The sequence below is a fragment of the Globicephala melas genome, chromosome 2 (assembly GCF_963455315.2).
Source record: "Globicephala melas chromosome 2, mGloMel1.2, whole genome shotgun sequence".
Lineage (NCBI taxonomy): Eukaryota > Metazoa > Chordata > Mammalia > Artiodactyla > Delphinidae > Globicephala > Globicephala melas.
Window position 1 is genome coordinate 90,401,767 of NC_083315.2, and position 18,649 is coordinate 90,420,415.

Sequence of the window (18,649 nt, forward strand, 5' to 3'; positions counted from 1 at the left end):
TCCTCCACAATCCCACAATCCTCTGGTCGCATATTTCCGGTTTTTCTAGCTCAGCCGGAAGTGGTGTCTCTATCAGTGGCGCAGCAGTGTACAGTGGCTTTAGTGGAAGAGGTTTTTTCTGTTCGTTGACGTTGTTCTGTTCAGTTTGGAATCAGTCAAGTTTGGGGAGTCACTGCCGCTGCCGTCAACATGTCGGTCCCAAGCTCACTCATGAAACAGCCGCCCATTCAGTCTACGGCTGGGGCCGTCCCGGTTCGCAATGAGAAAGGTACTGTGCTGAGCGGCTTTTCAGTCGGATCTTACCTCTTTCCCCAGCATATTCCAAACCTACCCCGGGCCCACCACCTCAACCCCAGCGACCCTTACGATCTTGCCCCCTATTTCTTCAACTTTCCCTATCAAACTCGCATCCAGTCGCGTTGCTTAGGGGAAACAAAAGCTACTTCCGTCTCATCCTGTTACTAGAGCCTGTGTGCTCTCTCCTACAGCAAGCACCCTGTTGCCTTGGCCTCCACCAATAAGTTAGACTAATAAATATAGTGAATGCCTGCTGTTTGCAAGGGGTTGTGTGGGATACAGTCCCTCTTTTGTTATCCATAGTCTGTTTTTGGTGCTTCTATAACTCTCATCGTTGTTAATTACATGTCCATTTCCCTCTACTGCATCATAAGCTCATAACCTCCTTGAGGCAGGAACTCTGTCTTACTAAACTTTTTATCCCTTCAACCAACGCAGTGCCTGTATTTGTTAAATTGAATACAAAATGGTGTAAGACAATGGTGTAAGGAACTCATAGTCTACTAGATGTGAGACATGCAAAAAGAGGCACATTCTAAGCAGCTGTATGGTCTTTTGCACCTATAATACCTGTCACATAGGTGATACAAACGAAGTGCTTAGGGAGGGCAGAGAAGGAATAATCTCTTCAGATTGGGGTATTTAACTTGATCTTTAAAGGATGGGTGCAGATGGATGAAGGAAAACTGTACCTGTTTGGGAAGTCAGACTGAAAGTTAGAGTTTTTTCAGTAAAGTATTTGAAAACTAATGTCAATTCTTTTTTTAAAAAAATATACGGTACCTATTCTTGTGCAACCTGCCTTTTTTTTTTTTGACTCAACATGTTTTTTGAGAAGTATTCTTTGAATACATGAAGATCTTATTCATTCATTTTAACTATTTATGAGTTCCATTATATAATTAAACCACAGTTTGCTCCCTGCTGAGGGACAGTGTTGTTTTGTTACTTTTTCTCCTGTTACAAACAGTGCTTCAACATGTCTCTTTAGTGCACTTGTGTAAGAATTTCTCTAGGGTAGGGTGAACCTACATTGACACATCATTATCACCCAAAGTCGGTAGTTTACATTAAGGTTCACTCTGGTGTTGTACATTCTGTAGATTTGGACAAATTTGTAGGGACATTTATCCATCATTATGGTATCACACAGTATTTTTACAATGCATTTAAGGTTACTTCGTATCTTTTCATGGCTTGATAGCTCTTTTTTTTTTAATTGCTGAGTAATATTCCATCATCTGGATGTGCCACGATCTATTTACCCATTCACCTAGTAAAGGACATCTTGGTTGCTTACAAGTTTTTGCAGTTATGAACAAAGCTGCAGTAAATATCCGTGTGCAGGTTTTTGTGTGGACATAAGTTTTCAACTCCTTTGGGTAAATACCAAGGAGTATGATTGCTGAATCATACGGTAAGAGTATGCTTAGTTTTGTAGGAAACCATCAAACTATCTTCCAAAGTGGTTGTGCCATTTTGCGTTCCCACCAGCAGTAAATTAGAGTTCCTGTTGCTCCACATTCTCACCAGCATTTGGTATTGTCAGAACTCTGGATCTTAGCCAGCCTAATATGTGTGTAGTGGTATCTCATTTTTTTTTTAATTTGCATTTCCCTGACGACATATAATGTGGAACATCTTTTCACATGCTTATTTGCCATCTTTATATCTTCTTTGCTGAGGTGTCTGTTAAAGTCTTTTACCTCACCTTGTTCTTCACAATTGTCTTGGCTCTTTTTGACCTCCTGTTCTTCCATATGATTTTAAAATCGCCTGAGAACAGCTTTTAATGAAATTGCATTAAAATTATAGATCACACATTTATCGATCAACTCAGGCACAGTTGCCAGCTTCTCATCCTTGAACATGATATATTTCTCCGTTTATTTTGATCTTTTATATCTTTAAATACAATTATATATTTTTCCTCCTAAAGGCCTACATCATTTGTTGATTTATTCCTTAGTATCTTACAGATTAGTTGCTATTGTAAATAGTATTTTTTAACTGTATTATCTAATTATAGGTAGCCAATGTACAGGCACATTTATTTTTATCTAACGTTTATCCAGCATTCTTCTTGAATTTTTTTTAGCTTATCTGTTGGTTATCTTGTATTTTCTACATAAGTAATCATATAGTCTGTAAATTGTGGCAGTTTCTTCCTTTTCAGTTCTTACCTTTTATCTCCTTTTCTTATTGCTCTAATTAAAACTATAATATAACGTTGATTAGAAGATATGATAGGGACAACCTAATGATGCCCACTGTTTTTTAAAGGAATGCCTCTAATGTTTTATCATTAAATATAATGTTTGCTGTATCTATTATTAGATTATGTCACTTTAAATGTATAAACTTTATTTTTTTAATTTTTATTTTGTTGTGATTTCTCATTGTTTTTTTTTTTTTTTCCGGTACGCGGGCCTCTCACTGTTGTGGCCTCTTCCGTTGCGGAGCACAGGCTCCGGACGCGCAGGCTCAGTGGCCATGGCTCATGGGCCCAGCCGCTCCGCGGCATGTGGGATCTTCCCAGACCGGGGCACGAACCCGTGTCCCATGCATCGGCAGGCGGACTCTCAACCACTGCGCCACCAGGGAAGCCCTCTCATTCTTTTTTTAATATTTATTTTTTTAATTTTTTAATTTTATTTATTTTTTTGGCTGCGTCGGGTCTTAGTTGCGAAATGTGGGCTCTCTCGTTGAGGCACGCGAGCTCAGTAGTTGTGGTGTGTGGGCATAGTTGCCCTGTGGCATGTGGGATCTCAGTTCCCCAATCAGGGATTGAACCCGCGTCCCCTGCATTGGAAGGTGGATTCTTTACCACTGGACCACCAGGGAAGTCCCATAAATATATAAACTTTAAATAGTACATTACTTTTTTCCCTGTTAATTTTCTAAGGTTAAGCCATGCTTGTAGTCCTGGGCTAAATCCTGTTATGTCACTAGAGCTTAAAGGGGTTTTTTGGTTAGTTTTTACATTGCCTGAATACATTTGCTATTATGTTATTTAGTATTTTTGTATATGTTCATGAGTGAAATCCACCTAAAAATTTCCCTTGAATTGTACAGTTTGGTTATCAGGGTTATATTCATCTTATAAAATATGTTGGTTAGTTTTCACTGATTTTCTGTTCACTGGAATTGTTGGTATTTGCAAAAGACAGATAATCTACTCTTGCAGGTTTGATAGCACATAAGCTAAAAGAAAAGAAGGTAGAAATAAAGATTAGAAGATTGCGTTATATGGTAATTTATAAAGGCTGCCACGGAAAAGTCTCAAACTAAAAGAATGAACAGTATTTTAATTTTATATTCCCACTTAAGTCATCCTTACTGTGTGCTGGGCACTATTATAAATAATTCGCTTAAGCACATAGTTGAGGTGGAATAGCATGAATTTGTGTTGGAGGTAGTCTCCCTATTTGGGGGGACTTTTTCTATTGTTTCACTGCCCGCCTTCCTCCACTTCATTGTACCCAAGCTAAGCCTCATTATCATTAGTGTTGGTGTTCACAAGAATGCCTTCGCATGACTTGGCCTTTGTAGGAAAACAGCATTAGATGAATAGATGGTTGGGTAATGGCTCTCTTCTTCTCCTGCTTGGACTCTGGTTTGCCAGGAATACAGGGCTCTACCTGGAAAGGCCAAGGGTTGAAGGACATTGGGAAAGAGGCTACTGAAACATAAGTTATTTTTCTCACCCAGGTGAGATTTCGATGGAAAAAGTGAAGGTAAAACGTTATGTGTCGGGAAAGAGGCCAGACTATGCCCCTATGGAGTCCTCAGATGAGGAGGATGAAGAGTTTCAGTTCATTAAGAAAGCCAAAGAACAAGAAGCAGAGCCTGAGGAACAGGAGGAGGATTCATCTAGCGACCCTCGGCTACGGCGTTTGCAGAACCGTATTAGTGAAGATGTGGAGGAGAGGTAATGACTAGGGTTATGCTTCCCTGGACCTGAACCCCTACAGGTTAATTAATAGGAACAACAGCAGTAATAGCTAATACTTGAATAGAACTTACTATGTGCCAGGCACTGTTCCAGGTATATTACATTTACTAATTCTTGTAATCCACATAATAACCTTATGAGGTAGGTACTGTTATCCCCATTTTTACAAGTGAGCAAACAGGCACAGTGGGATTAGGAAAATAACTCATTAAGGTGATGGAAAACACAGACCGTTGGTTGGTTTGTTGAGGAGTCTTTTTAGCACAAAGATGTTTTATAAAATTTGAGAAATTTGATTTTATCCATGCATTTATTCTAAAGGCCAGTGAGGAGAAATGACACTGATGAAGTAGGAAAAAAGGACTGATGTCGAAAAGGGAGCCTCCCAATGAGGGGTTTTGTGTATTGTGTATTGACTGAGACATTACCTTACAGAGGAGGCCAGAGGCTCCAAATTTTCACAGTTCATATTGTCCAAAGGAGTTTTTTCACAGAGCCCTGGGCCCAAACAATTCTGTTTATTTTATTAAGTAGTTAGATCCAAATGATTTAATAAATATTTATGTCCTAGCAACTTAGCCACTTGAAAAATATAATATGTATAAAAGAAAAAACATTTTTATTTCGTTTTTACATAACCACAGTTACTTACTACTGGGGTTTGCGTGTCTCTTGGGCACTGACAACTTCTCAAACCTTAGAGTCACATTGGCACTGTCACTCATTTCCTGTTGCATATTGACTTCATGCAGTACTTGCTTTTTATCACAGCAGCCCAAAAATCCCAGTTTTACTAAGATATATCATTGAAAGGAAACATAGTGTGATCTACTGTTGAAATTGTGAACTACCTTGAGCTTTAAAATATATCCCAGTGCACCCATCTACGTTTGTTGCAGTGCTCCAGGGTGCCTCAGCATACATGTAATGTTTTGGGTCCAACTTGACTATTTGTTCTAACACTTTGAGTTAGTTTCTTTAATCTGCCCCTCAGTTTCCTCATCTCAAGACTTCAGTACTAATAAAAGAAAACATAATGTCCAGGTGCTCTGTGACTAAGGAAATGTGGTTGATGCCTCTTCGTTTTTGTGAGGTTGGTGTTACACTTGGACACTGTCTTTCAGATTGGCTCGACATCGGAAAATAGTGGAACCTGAAGTGGTTGGAGAAAGTGACTCCGAAGTGGAAGGAGATGCTTGGCGCATGGAACGAGAAGATAGCAGTGAAGAAGAAGAGGAAGAGATTGATGATGAGGTATAATTTCAGAAAGTGGGAAGTTCTTTCTGGATACAAGAAAAAGTTAGGGCTTGTGCTCCTTTGATGAGGCCTTAAAGGTGCAAGATATCTGCTTTTGGCAGAAGTCTGATCCAGTGTTCCCTGCTTATTGGGGATAGGATTGAAATAGAATGGTACTAAACATAAAATAGATAGCTAGTGGGAAGCAGCCGCGTAGCACAGGGAGATCAGCTCGGTGCTTTGTGACCACCTAGAGGGGTGGGATAGGGATGGTGGGAGGGAGGGAGATGCAAGAGGGAAGAGATATGGGGACATATGTGTAACTAATTCACTTTGTTATAAAGCAGAAACTAACACATCATTGTAAATCAATTATACTGTAATAAAGATGTTAAAAAAAAAAAGAAATAGAATGGTACTAAGTTGCATTTACTCATATCGGAATTTGTTGAGCTTGATGAGGTTAAAATAAAAAGACATCTCAGAGCACAGGCCAATTAGCTGACTGGCTTGGACATGTAACTTGACAGGAAATAGAACGGCGCCGTGGCATGATGCGTCAACGAGCGCAGGAGAGAAAAAATGAAGAGCTGGAAGTCATGGAGGTGGAAGATGAGGGACGTTCTGGGGAGGAGTCAGAATCAGAGTCTGAGTATGAAGAGTACACAGACAGTGAAGATGAGATGGAGCCTCGCCTTAAGCCAGTTTTCATTCGGAAGTAAGTATCTCACAAACCAGGCCTGAATCCTGGAAATAATTACTGCTTTCCAGGTCTGAAGATGGAAGCCTCTTTTCCCTCTCCTGCTCTTCTGAAATGTAAGCACCAAGGAAAAGTCTTCTGCCCAGTGCCCCAACTCGGCAGGGTATTTGCTGAGGAATATCTTGTTAGCAGGGAGACTGAGTTTGTTTTCACATCTTCTTTTCCACTTAAAGAAAACATACCTGCCAAGGTGTTATATTCTTTTAAACACAAAATCAAGCTTGAAGAGCAAATTCCTATTCCTTTCCTAATGGCTAGAAATCCTAGAGTCCAGCAGATTTCTTGCTATTCAGGCAATTCTCAAAGATGAATGGAATTTTGATGCTCTGAATACCAAGAATGACTCCCATTTTGGGCTCTTTGCAAATAATAGAGCCAGAGATTGTTGGGCTTTGTCTGGTTTGGATGGGACTTAATTTAGGGGAACAGAGACCTCCACTCTAAGGGCTTTGGGTAATTAACAGGACCTCTGTGCTGCAGGAAGGACCGGGTAACGGTTCAGGAACGTGAGGCTGAAGCATTGAAACAGAAGGAGCTGGAACAGGAGGCCAAACGCATGGCTGAAGAGAGGCGCAAGTACACACTCAAGGTACTGGAGGTAGCTGTGAGGATTGAATGCAAGGAGTTGTGTGCTTAGGTCTGTCTGAGGAGAATAAGGAAGTCCAACAGTTGAACTGTTCTCCCTATCCAGATTGTAGAAGAAGAGACCAAGAAAGAGCTGGAGGAGAACAAGCGGTCCCTGGCTGCACTGGATGCACTCAATACTGATGATGAAAATGATGAGGAGGAATATGAGGCGTGGAAAGTTCGGGAGCTAAAGAGAATCAAGAGGGACAGAGAAGATCGAGAAGCGTGAGTAATAGGATGGGCCTAGAGTTAAATACCACTGGTGGGACAGGTTCCTAGTAGGGTAGCTCTGAGGCTCCACACCTACTATGAGTTCCATTCTAGCTTCCTTTAGGGTTCCTGCAACTGGGTGGGTTCCCCATACATTGGAATGTGGCTTTTACAATAAAATCAGGAAAAAGAAATGCATTTTGTCCATGTTTCTCCACAATAGAGTGCCAGCTGATACTCCCTTTAGTAGTTTCCTAGTAGACACACACAAGTTACTCACTGTAATCAGTTATCTGTTGTTGCATAACAACCCAACCCAAAAGTAAGTGACTTGAAACAATTATTTCTCATAATTTTGGAGGTTGGCTATGCAGTTCCTCTGCTGATTTCACCTGGGTTCTCTTACGCAGTTGCGTCCAGCTGGAAGATTGACTGGGCTTCACTCATGTGTCTGGTAGTTGGCTCTGTCAGTTACGATGCCTCACTTCTTGAGTAGGCTAGACTAGTTTCCTTACACAATGGTCTCAGGGCAGCATTCTAAGAGGGCAAAGGTGGAAGCTGGCAAGGTCTTTTGAAGCTCACATATCATTTCTGCAAAGGGACATGCATACTGTGAGGGGAAGAATTTGTGGCATTTAAATAATCTACCACAATCGCTGTGTTAGAGCAGAATCATTTCTGAGCTGCATCACCCATTCCTAAAAATTGATAGGAATGAGAGAGGGTAATCCCAGATTATAATCCTCAATAGAAGACTCTGTCCTCAGCCTGCAGTTTCTAAGGTTTTTATCCTGGGTGTCAAGGAGTCCATGTACCCTTTAACATTGTATGAAAAATTATGTGTTTATTTGCATTTTTTGAAGAAAAGGGATCTATGACTCTCCACCCCAAAAAAAGGGTTAAAGTCACGCAGTTTAATTAATGAGGGTGATCCTTGGTTTGTGACATATAAGCACATTACTAAAGAAATACCAGGGCTTCTCTGGTGGCGCAGTGGTTGAGAGTCTGCCTGCTGATGCAGGGGATATGGGTTCGTGCCCCGGTCCGGGAAGATCCCATGTGCCGCGGAGCGGCTGGGCCCGTGAGCCGTGGCCGCTGGGCCTGCGCGTCTGGAGCCTGTGCTCCGCAAACGGGAGAGGACACAACAGTGAGAGGCCCGTGTTCCGCAAAAAAAAAAAAAAAAGAAATACCAGTAAACTCTTATACAGAGTTATTTGTTTTTTAACATATAAATTTATTTATTTATTTATTTTTGGCTGTGTTGGGTTTTCGTTGCTGCACATGGGCTTTCTCTAGTTGGTGGCAAGCGGGGGCTACTCTTTGTTGCGGTGCATGGGCTTCTCATTGCAATGGCTTTTTTTGTTGCAGAGCACGGGCTCTAGGCACCCAGGCTTCAGTAGTTGTGGCACACGGGCTCTAGAGCGCAGGCTCAGTAGTTGTGGCACACGAGCTTAGCTGCTCCGCGGCATATGGTATCTTCCCGGACCAGGGCTCGAGCCTGTGTCCCCTGCATTGGCAGGCAGATTCTTAACGACTGCGCCACCAGGGAAGCCCCCAGAGTCATTTTAAATTCTTGATTTTTTTTTAACTAAGAAGGCTTTTTAGGGAAGGGAAATTAGTAATGTTATAAAATCAAGCAGTGGTAGTATGTCTAAACCTCAGAAAGGCTAGAATCAACTTTCAAAAGTTTGCAAAACCTGGTCTTGCAAGCATAATGAAGACTATGTCACCCTCTTATTTATTGAGCTCCCGATCTTGATTCCTAACAGGTAATAACTAGAATTGATGAAGATGAATGATGGTTGAAAGGAGCTGGGACTGTGTCATATGCAGATAACTGGGTCTTTCTGAAGCTAAAATGATACTAATAAATAGTTTTGTTCTCTGGACAGGCTTGAAAAGGAGAAAGCAGAAATTGAACGCATGCGAAACCTGACTGAGGAAGAGAGGCGAGCTGAGCTTCGGGCAAATGGCAAAGTCATTACCAACAAAGCTGTTAAGGGCAAATATAAGTTCTTACAGAAGTATTATCACCGGGGTGCCTTCTTCATGGTAAGAAGTGAAAAGAGAATGGGAAAATGGAGCAGTAGGAATAACTCCCCATTTCGCTGGTCCTGGGATGTTACTTCCACTTGCCAGTGGTCAGCTTTCTCATTTGCTTTTTGCCTCTGAAGAATACAACACCAAATAGAGGAAAGCATTGGCAACAGGATTTTAGATGTAGCAGCAACTGTTCTCTTTTGGCCCCAGCTCTCAGAAGGAGGAAATGATGTAATAGAAGAATTGAGGAACTGAAATAGTGATCTATATAGATACTAGACTGTTTGGGTTCCCCAAATCACTTAGATATCATTATCCATAGCTGAGTGAGAAATTTTGGTTATGAGAAAACCAGGCTCTGCAAAGAGCTTTACATTAACTCATGTTTGGGTGGCGTAAGTTTAATTTACTTCATTCTGAGCTGACAGAAAGTGACTAAGTCTAACCAAAAAAATTGTTAATTATCTAACCATTATGTGTAATGCCATCATCTTTTTTCTTCATATAAAAACCAAAGTCAAAATATCAGTCTGTTAACCCTGTATAAAGTGAAAAGGACTTCTTCCAAATTATTTGGGTTAGCACTAGTGATAATTCCTTAATAGAGAGATAGCAGGAAAGGGAATGGGAGAATTGGTTACATTTATTACTCTAATAGCATGTGGTTTGTCAAACTATTTCCTGATGTTAAAGAAGTTTTTATCAAAAACTAGACTAGCTTTTTCAAATGCTGTATAGCAAACCTTAAATATCCCTACTGCAGCTAATTCCTGCTTTTCACTGTAGAAAAATTTTAAAACTTCACTGGAGGATTCCTTACTCCTCTCCCTCCATAATCGGTTTCAGTCTATCTGCTCAGCAGGAAATGTTTGCTTATTATGTAGTTTTCCAGCCCATGTGGTTTTCAAGATATGAGTCAGTGGAGATTATGAATTACTTCTTATACTGCTTCAAAGTCATAAAATATCATTGCTTAAGAATTTCAGCAGCTTTAATAATCAAGCTCCTTAAGGAAGCAGTGCATTGCTGACTGTGACACATAAGGAGAGGTTTATGTGAGTCTTTTGGTGCACATACTCAAATATCAACTCTTCTCATCTGGACAAGGAGAGTGAAGTTGAAATGGCTTCTGAGATTAAATGAGGGACTCTCAGACTCTAACAAGGAGAAAAGTTGGTTTCATGAAAACTGTTTAATTGTCCTACCTTTAAATTGGCCTTTCTATAGCTGAAGGGAAAAAGATTACTCCAAAAGTATGTTTGGTTAAAGGACTCAGCTCTTCCATGAAACTTTCCTTAACTAAAATGGTACTATTTTAATTCTTTCAGCACATATGTTTATGATCTGTATCATAACATTATAGTCTTACTTATATGTTGATTTGAAACTATTCTCTATAGTTATTTTATACAGTTCATTAAGTAAACCTTTTGAGCATTTACTGTATGAAGGGTACTACTGTTAAGCACAGCTACAGGTTATATAATCCTTGCCCTCAGAAGGCTTACACTCTAATAATAGAGCTAAGGCAAATATCTACTGTAACATAAGGAACAGTGAAAGTACTAAGGGACTTCTGAAGAGAGAGGTGTTATATGTGGTAGAAGATTGAAAAGGGTAACATCAAGGAGGTGACATTTAAGATATATAGACTTCCTGGAACTTCCCTGGTGGTCCAGTGGCTAAGGCTCCACGCTCCCAATGCAGGGGGCTCAGGTTTGACCCCTGGTCAGGGAACTAGATCCCGCATGCTGCAACTAAAAGAAAAAAAAGATCCTGCATGCCGCAACTAAGGATCCCACACGCTGCAAGGAAGATCCCACGTGCCGCAACTAAGACCCAGTGCAGCCAAATAAATAAATAAATCTTTTTTTAAAAAAATTAAGATGTATAGACTTCCTGACATTCAGGGGGGTAGGAAGACATTCCATGTAAAGGAACAAGAAATGGAGGCAAAACGTATCATCTGTAAAGGCAAAGGAGTAGATTAAGGCTACACAGCATTTGGCCTTGACTAGTACACAGAGGAACTGTGCTTATTTAATAAAGTAGAGAACCATTGAAGGTTTTTGAGCAGGACAGAGGTATAATGAGAGTTGTGTTCTAGAAACATTAATCCCATGAAATGTGTAAGATTGATTGCAGGGAAAAACTATAATAACCCAGGTAATGAGAATCTAGGTAATTGAGAGAATGTTGGTCCTATTAACAGAAGTTAAGTCAGGAAGAGGCTGATTTGGAAAGGTTAGGGATACAGTTTTCACTTTAGATGTGAGTTTGAAATCCCAGAATACCCAAGCTAAGATGTGTATTGGGCAGTAGAAGAATCAGGATTGGAGATTTGAGAGGCCTGTATGAGGTTGAAATCATGTGAGTGAATGAACATGTTGAGTGCAGAGAAGAATACAGCCAACCTTCAGGAAATGTCTATACTTAGGAAGGAAAAAGACAACACAAGGGAAAAAAAGATTATCATCTCCTCAACTAGATGTAAGCTCTTGGTTCAATAGGTTCAATACCCTCTGCTTTCTTTTTATCCCTTGTTGTAAAATTTAAAAAATTTGTAGTTTGAGGGACTTCCCTGGTGGTCCAGTGGTTACGACTCTGCGCTTCCACTGCAGGGGGCATGGGTTCGATCCCTGGTCAGGGAACTAAGATCCCGCATGCAGCACAGCATGGCCAAAAAAAATTAATTAAAATAATAAAGTTAAATGGTTTTAAAAAATGATCCCTAAAAAACAATGTAGTTTGAATATATGAGAAATAAAACCACAAAATTGATAAGACTCTTTTCTACAGGATGAGGATGAAGAAGTATACAAGAGAGATTTCAGCGCACCTACCCTGGAGGATCATTTCAACAAAACCATTCTTCCCAAAGTCATGCAGGTATGGGGTACCTTAATGACATGAGAGAGAAAAGTAACATATTGAGGGCTGTGACATGATATGTCTGGTGGTATAACTCATCATCTGTCCTAACAGGTCAAGAACTTTGGACGCTCTGGTCGTACCAAGTACACCCACCTCGTGGATCAAGACACCACCTCCTTTGACTCAGCATGGGGCCAAGAGAGTGCCCAGAACACAAAGTTCTTTAAACAAAAGGCAGCTGGGGTACGAGATGTATTTGAGCGGCCATCTGCCAAGAAGCGGAAAAATACTTAACTTATTCTTCCAACTATGGGACACAAGGGGAAATCTCAGCATCTGGTCCTTGATTGTTTTTACTACTATTTACATGGCCCCTGTATCCAGCCTGCTGAGCCTACTGCCATACTTGTGACACTGGGCAAACCTAGTCTTTGAGGTGCTTTGTGAGGTTTGGACTCATGCTGAGAAACCTGCAGAAAAGCACTGTCCAGGTAGGATTAGAGGCTCCCCACTTAGGACTATTTCTGAGAAATCTTCAACTTCATTATTGCTCTGGCTTCCCATATTCACTTGGGACTGTTCCAGGTTTCTTTTTCCAGCCCTTAGCTTGGGTTAGAAAAATGGATGGGCATGTAAGCGGACAATATTACTTCTACCGTACAGGAAATCTAAGCTCATTGAAACCTGTTTTGCATTTTTGGGGTAAATTTTTCTAGATGAACATTACTTTTTGATCCATTTATGTGTGTGTGTGTGTGTGTGTCAAGAAATAAAAGAATCATACACCAAGAGGTTTTTTAGCATACCAGAAATAAAATGTGCAGGCTGACAAGTATCTACCTATTAACTAAAATAAAAGACAGCAAGGAATTATCAGGCAAATTATGTTTCACATTTTAATCATCTCCTTTGATCTCAGAAACCAGCACAGATGCTAGACAGGCTGTATTGTAAGTGGCACCTAGATTTATTCCATGAGCAAATGTGTACGTGGTTGTCCTTCCTGTCTAAACTGTAGCTGTATATAGAACAAAACAGGACACATGAAATGAGGAATCCATGTAGCATACTGGTATCTTCTTGCCCAGCTCATATATCGAGGGCATAGTGCTCTGAGTTGCAATGTTGCGACAACATGTTAGACGTCACTGGCAGAGTTAAATTTAATTTTTTCCATTTAATATTTACCACATGACCACCGTGCATGTGGCAGAGCATTAGGAGTCCCAGGGGTTATAAGGAATGACATTTAACCAGTGGGAAGACTATCTCTAAATTGCATTAAAAAATGAGAAGAGGGGGGACTTCCCTGGTGGCACAGTGGTTAAGAATCCGCCTGCAGGGCCTCCCTGGTGGCACAGTGGTTGAGAGTCCGCCTGCTGATGCAGGGGACACGGGTTCGTGCCCCAGTCTGGGAAGATCCCACATGCCACGGAGCGGCTGGGCCCGTGCGCCATGGCCGCTGAGCCTGTGCGTCCGGAGCCTGTGCTCCACAACGGGAGAGGCCACAACAGTGAGAGGCCTGCGTACCGCAAAAAAAAAAAAGAATCCGCCTGCCAATGCAGGGGACACGGATTCGAGTCCTGGTCCAGGATGATCCCACATGCTGCGGAGCAACTAAGCCCGTGTGGCACAACTACTGAGCCTGCGCTCTAGAGCCCGAGAGCCACAGCTACTGAGCCCACATGCTGCAACTACTGAAGCCCATGCACGTAGAGCCCGTGCTCCACAAGAGAAGCCCCTGCAATGAGAACCCCGTGCATTGCAACCAAGAGTAGCCCCCGCTCACCACAACTAGGGAAAGCCCGCGCGCAGCAACGAAGACCCAACTGAGCCAAAAATAAATATCTCATTTTAGAAGATGAGACAGACAAGGTCTTTTCACAATCTTTAAATGCCCCACTAGAAGAATCACTCATAAATCCTTAAATGTCCTAGAATAAAAATACGAGTGCAAATAATTACTGTGAGGTAATAAACAGAGATGAATATGTCACTTGTATGTGCCAGAAGGAGATACAATCTGAGAATTATCCTAGAGCCAAAATGAGAGTGAGAGCTACATTCACCTGCTCATGAATTCTTACAACAACCTATCAGATCTGTGTATCATTTTATAGTTGAGGAAACAAGCTCAGCAAGGGTGAGTTGGTGATCAAAAATTCGATCAACTTTTAAAGTAAAATTGCTTTCTCTCCAGGTTAGAAAATGGAATCCAAGGTGTAAGTGTTGTGGTTCAGAAAATATTAAATCAAAATCTTTCATAAATTCTATATAAGACATAACCTTTGATAACTTCTATTGTAGTTACCATGTTCCCACCTCAGTACCTAAATTCTAACTCACAGTGGCTTATGAACTGGATTGGTGACTTAAAACTATATACAGTGGCTCCTAGGCAGGTACTGGCCTTTCAGCTGTTCGTAAGCTACCCTAGAGACACATGCCATGGAGTACAGTACACTTTGCTGAGACTCTAAGTGTACCTTGAATGCTGTTGAGAACTAGTCATATGAATGAGCCTGATCTGCCACATAGCATCTGCATCTGAACATGAGGCACTCTTCTACACTGATCCTTCACATAGGTTCATTAAGGGTTATACTCCAACATGTAAATTTCCCACAATAAAATACAATATGATATACATTGCACTTGATCCAAAATGATAAAACTGCAACTTGGAAAAAAAAAAAAACGACATCTTTATTGAAATAAGTTAATCCAGTGGGTAGGTCTGGGAAAACACAAATCAGTTGGTTAGGGCAATAAGAGCCTCTACCACGTTGCCCATGTGTTCCCTCAAGCTCCGTTCTGCTGCTGCTCGCGAGATCTCCATCTCTGTCATCTGCAGGAAAAGGATCAATGATTTTACCTAAGTCTCCTCCCGGGCATTAATGTGCCAGCAGAACATGAGGACTCTACTTGTTTGGGGAAACAACCCAAATTTGACAAAGAAACCGCCCCCACCCATACACTAGTTAGACATTACTACTCACTATCAGCTCCAGATCTTCCTTCTTGATAGTGACTTTGGCCAGTTCCTTCTCCCTGCAAATATTCATGTACTTAGTCCTCATTCTTTACCTCCATCATAAACTCCCAGAAAGGATTTTTCCAGCTGTGCCTTACAAATAAATGACTCTTGATAAACACTGTTGACTGAAAATACAAAACGACTCCCACCCTCTCACCTAACGTCCCATCCTATCCCCTGGAATATTTACAGCAGGCAGCAGGTGTTGCCAGGAGGCCTTTCCTTCCACCAACAAGAGTAAAGTTGTAAATCTTAGATCTGCAGAAATGGGTGATACAGTTGAAGAACAGTACAAGGTACAAAGGCCTAACGATGGCTTTTTTTGTCTGGGGGAATGAGAGGGGCCCGTAGGTAAAACGACTTACCGCTCCTGTTTGGCTTTCTGCTCCCGGGACCGTCTATCCCCAATCACGGACATGGCCTACGGGAAAGAAAGATCTAGTTACTGCTCTGCTTACCCACAATTCCTAATAATCTAAAATACCAGTAACAAGCGGGTGAGGTGTGTATTCACGATGACGAGCGTACCAGGGACCGGGACCTACGTTTAATTCAACTCTGTGCACCTGAGACCCATTTTAAACCCCATCTCCATCAAGTTCCTTTTCGCAAGCGGCGGGCTCCAACGACGGTTCAGTTTCCTTCTTGCCTCCTCCCACCATGGAGATGGAGACCCATCCTGGAGCTGGGCTTCCAGTTTCAGCCTCCCAAGCCCCTTCTGCTCTCATCCCTCCCAGACAGGCTCCCGGCCAACCTCACCGTCTCCAGATTGGAACTCTGAATCTCCTTCTCTTCAGCATAGTCGGTGACTCGCTCCAGGTCCGCCGCCCCACTGTCATGTTTCCGTGGCTTCTCTGGAGGCCGCTCCGGGCCGCTGGTCTCAGTCTCCAACTCTAGCTCCACGTCCCCCTCTGTCGCCATGTCGATCCCACCACGCCGCGCCAGAGGCCCGGCCCCGCCTCAGGAAGACTTCCGGTAACTGCCTCGCAACTTCCGCCGGGAGAGGAGGAGGCGGGACCAGCCGTGGGCCACACCTTCTTTGGTGCTCTGGTTTTAGAACTTCAGCGAGGAAACCAGTACGCCTTTCAGACTTCCTTTCGGGCTTCTAGTGTTGCTTTCTGCCAGGCCGTGTCCCAGACCTAACCCGTCACCACTCCAGGCCTTCCTATCCTTCCCTTCTCTTCACCTAGGTCCAGCCCACACACCCCAAGGAATTCTGTTCAAGATGGATGACGTCTAATCCTAAACCAATTAAGAATGCTAATCTACAAGCCAGATATGCAAACTACTCCCTAATCTGGGGAGAACAGACTGAGTGGCCCAAGGACCCTGGGGAGAAAGTAGTTTCACAGGGACATTTGCATTTACCACATCCTGAAGGTCGGTGTTCTTTTCCTGATGTCCCTCCCCATTCTGTCTGAAACTGGGTGACCAGCCCCGGCACAGCAGGAGTCCAATGGGCTGAGGACAAAAGAAAGCTACTACTTTCTCATCTTCCTTCCATCTGGTGGACCTGGGCCTAATCCCTGGGATAAGGATGGTGGGTGCAAAGGCGGTCACAAGCTCCAGCACCTCCCTCCGCCTGGCACAGCAACGCAGTGGAGTCAGCAGTGTCACAGTGAGTCTTCCCTTCTATCAGGTGAGAGGGTACTGGAGCAAGCGCTATCTGAAAAAATGGAAGGGAATGGTGGCTGAAGCTGGGGAGGAAAACCCATGGGAGCTGATAAAGATGATAGGCCTTCCTTTCACTTGTGAGGCCCTTCTGCTTCTCTGCCTCTAAGACTACTGATCATTAAACCTCTCCTCCCATGTACCCAGTACCGGATATTTAGATCCTGGGAAAGATTAGCGGCCAGATGTGACTTAGGCTTTTAGAAAGTTCTGCTCAAGCCTGCAGTTAAGCTCTTATGATGAAAGCTCTACTTGATGTCAGTGGAAGGCAATCCTAAATAGCTTGGAACCAGACAGTCTGAGAATTCCTGAGTGAAAGAGAAGAGAAGGGAGGGGGAAATTTTGGAATTCAGCCTCTTGGGTTAACCTCACATGTACATTAATGTAAGCCTTTCCTCAGCAAATCTGCACCTTGCTGCCCTGCATCTGCTCTCCCCTCAGGTGCTCTGCTGTGGGCCTGCTCCCTGTACCTGCTGCTGCCATTCTAGGTGACCCCCTCTCACGGAGTCTCCTTGTAGCCGCCTGTTCTACATCCTCCTCCATGTGGGGACCTCAGCAGTCTGCTGCCTCCTGCTGTCAAGGATGGTAGTGCAAAGAGTCTGGGCAAGGCACATGGGGTAAGTGGGAGGAGGTTGGGGTGCAGCAGGACAGGATAAAAGGAGAAACCCTGAGATAAACAAGAGATTCAGGTTGGGGGAAGGGGACAAATGAGTGGACATACCCATAAGAAGAAGGTACTTCTCTATGCATGATGACTTGCCCAGCCATTTCTCACATGTACCTTCCCTCCAGATCCAGATGCCCTCAGGGCTGTGTGCCCATCTGTTTGGCCACTCTCACTGCCCAGTGCTCAGCGGCTCTGGGGTTGTATACCGAGTATGTACAGGAACTGCCACCTTTCGCCTGCTGCAGGCTGTGCCGTTGGTCGACCTCCACTCCCCCACCAGCCTGAGAGCACAGCTGCATAAGAGGTGTGTGTGTATTCTTTGGGTGGGGAGGGGATGACGAGGGAAGTAGAAATAAGCTGAGTAAAGGAAATTCCAAGATGAAGTAATAGCACTGTAAAAAGACAGAAAACAGGTTTAAGTCCCTGCTTCCACTATACTTGCTGTGTGACAACAAGCCACACACCCTCTTTGACATTCTAGTTTCTGAAATGGAGATAACAGTGGGGTTACTATATGCAAATCTTTTGTCTACTCTAAAACATTGTCCGGATGTTTTTATTTAGGTATCTGAAAGTCAGAATTTGGAATGGGCTGTGATGGGCCCATCTCCAGCCCCTCTCACATGGGACTGGTTCCTCCCTTCCTATACTTAGTTGTCTCTTCTCTCCCTTCCTATAGTTCTGGCTTTCTCCTTTGCCTTCCTCCACTGGCACTGTTCACTCTCCTTTGCCTTTTCTTCTGAGTCTGGTTTTCTCTTTCCCTCTTAACCAGCTTCTGGCTCCTCAAGCTGCTGTTCCTGCTAGGTCTCTGTGCTGTTGCCTTCTGCATGCCTGATGAGCATCTCTTCCCAGGTACCTTCCATCTCATCCTGATCAGCGGAAGTAAGCTAAAATATTTTCTAAGAAAAAAAGAGGGTAGGAAGAGGACCAGGAGTAATGATATGATCAGCTACATTTCCCCCACTGGTGCCTCACTTGCAGCCTGGCATTACATTGGCATCTGTAGAGGCTTCACATTCATCCTGCTGCAGTTGGTGCTTTTTACAGCCTTTGCCCGTTCCTGGAACAAGAACTGGTAAGGAGGACATAACCCTAAAGGCTTCCTGGGAAGTCTGACATTACTAGACCCAGTTGGGTGGGGCAAAGGACATGACAGGTTGATGGTCCCAGAGCTTACCACTAAGCAGTATCGAAAAACTCAGGAATGTGAAATGACTGTGGGCCAGGTGGGATGGGTAAGTCTCACCAGTCTTTTGGAAGAGGGGAAATAGTTGA

The 18,649-nt window shown here is 42.9% G+C and overlaps 2 protein-coding genes across 3 annotated transcripts; one reads left to right on the forward strand and one right to left on the reverse strand.

The window, feature by feature from the left end:
* The first annotated feature begins 60 nt into the window (after positions 1-60).
* On the forward strand, positions 61-12,872 carry MFAP1 (microfibril associated protein 1). Its single transcript, XM_030842831.2, has 9 exons — positions 61-268; positions 4,009-4,228; positions 5,377-5,506; positions 6,019-6,206; positions 6,729-6,837; positions 6,940-7,100; positions 8,978-9,137; positions 11,925-12,014; positions 12,111-12,872. Exons 1-9 carry the CDS (start codon positions 190-192, stop codon positions 12,291-12,293), a joined length of 1,320 nt encoding a protein of 439 aa, XP_030698691.1. The 5' UTR covers positions 61-189; the 3' UTR covers positions 12,294-12,872.
* A 1,808-nt stretch (positions 12,873-14,680) lies between these two features.
* On the reverse strand, positions 14,681-16,673 carry HYPK (huntingtin interacting protein K). Of its 2 annotated transcripts, XM_030842835.3 has the most exons (4): positions 15,796-16,673; positions 15,402-15,457; positions 14,999-15,050; positions 14,681-14,847 (listed from the first exon to the last, which is right to left on the reverse strand). In XM_030842835.3, the coding sequence occupies exons 1-4, from the start codon at positions 15,955-15,957 to the stop codon at positions 14,752-14,754; spliced, it is 366 nt and encodes a 121-aa protein (XP_030698695.1). In that variant the 5' UTR covers positions 15,958-16,673; the 3' UTR covers positions 14,681-14,751. The 2 variants fall into 2 exon arrangements, with proteins under 2 accessions (XP_030698695.1, XP_030698696.1); XM_030842836.2 differs by lacking the exons at positions 14,681-14,847; positions 15,402-15,457 and having other exon boundaries at positions 14,991-15,050; positions 15,796-15,996.
* Between the last annotated feature and the right edge of the window lie 1,976 nt (positions 16,674-18,649).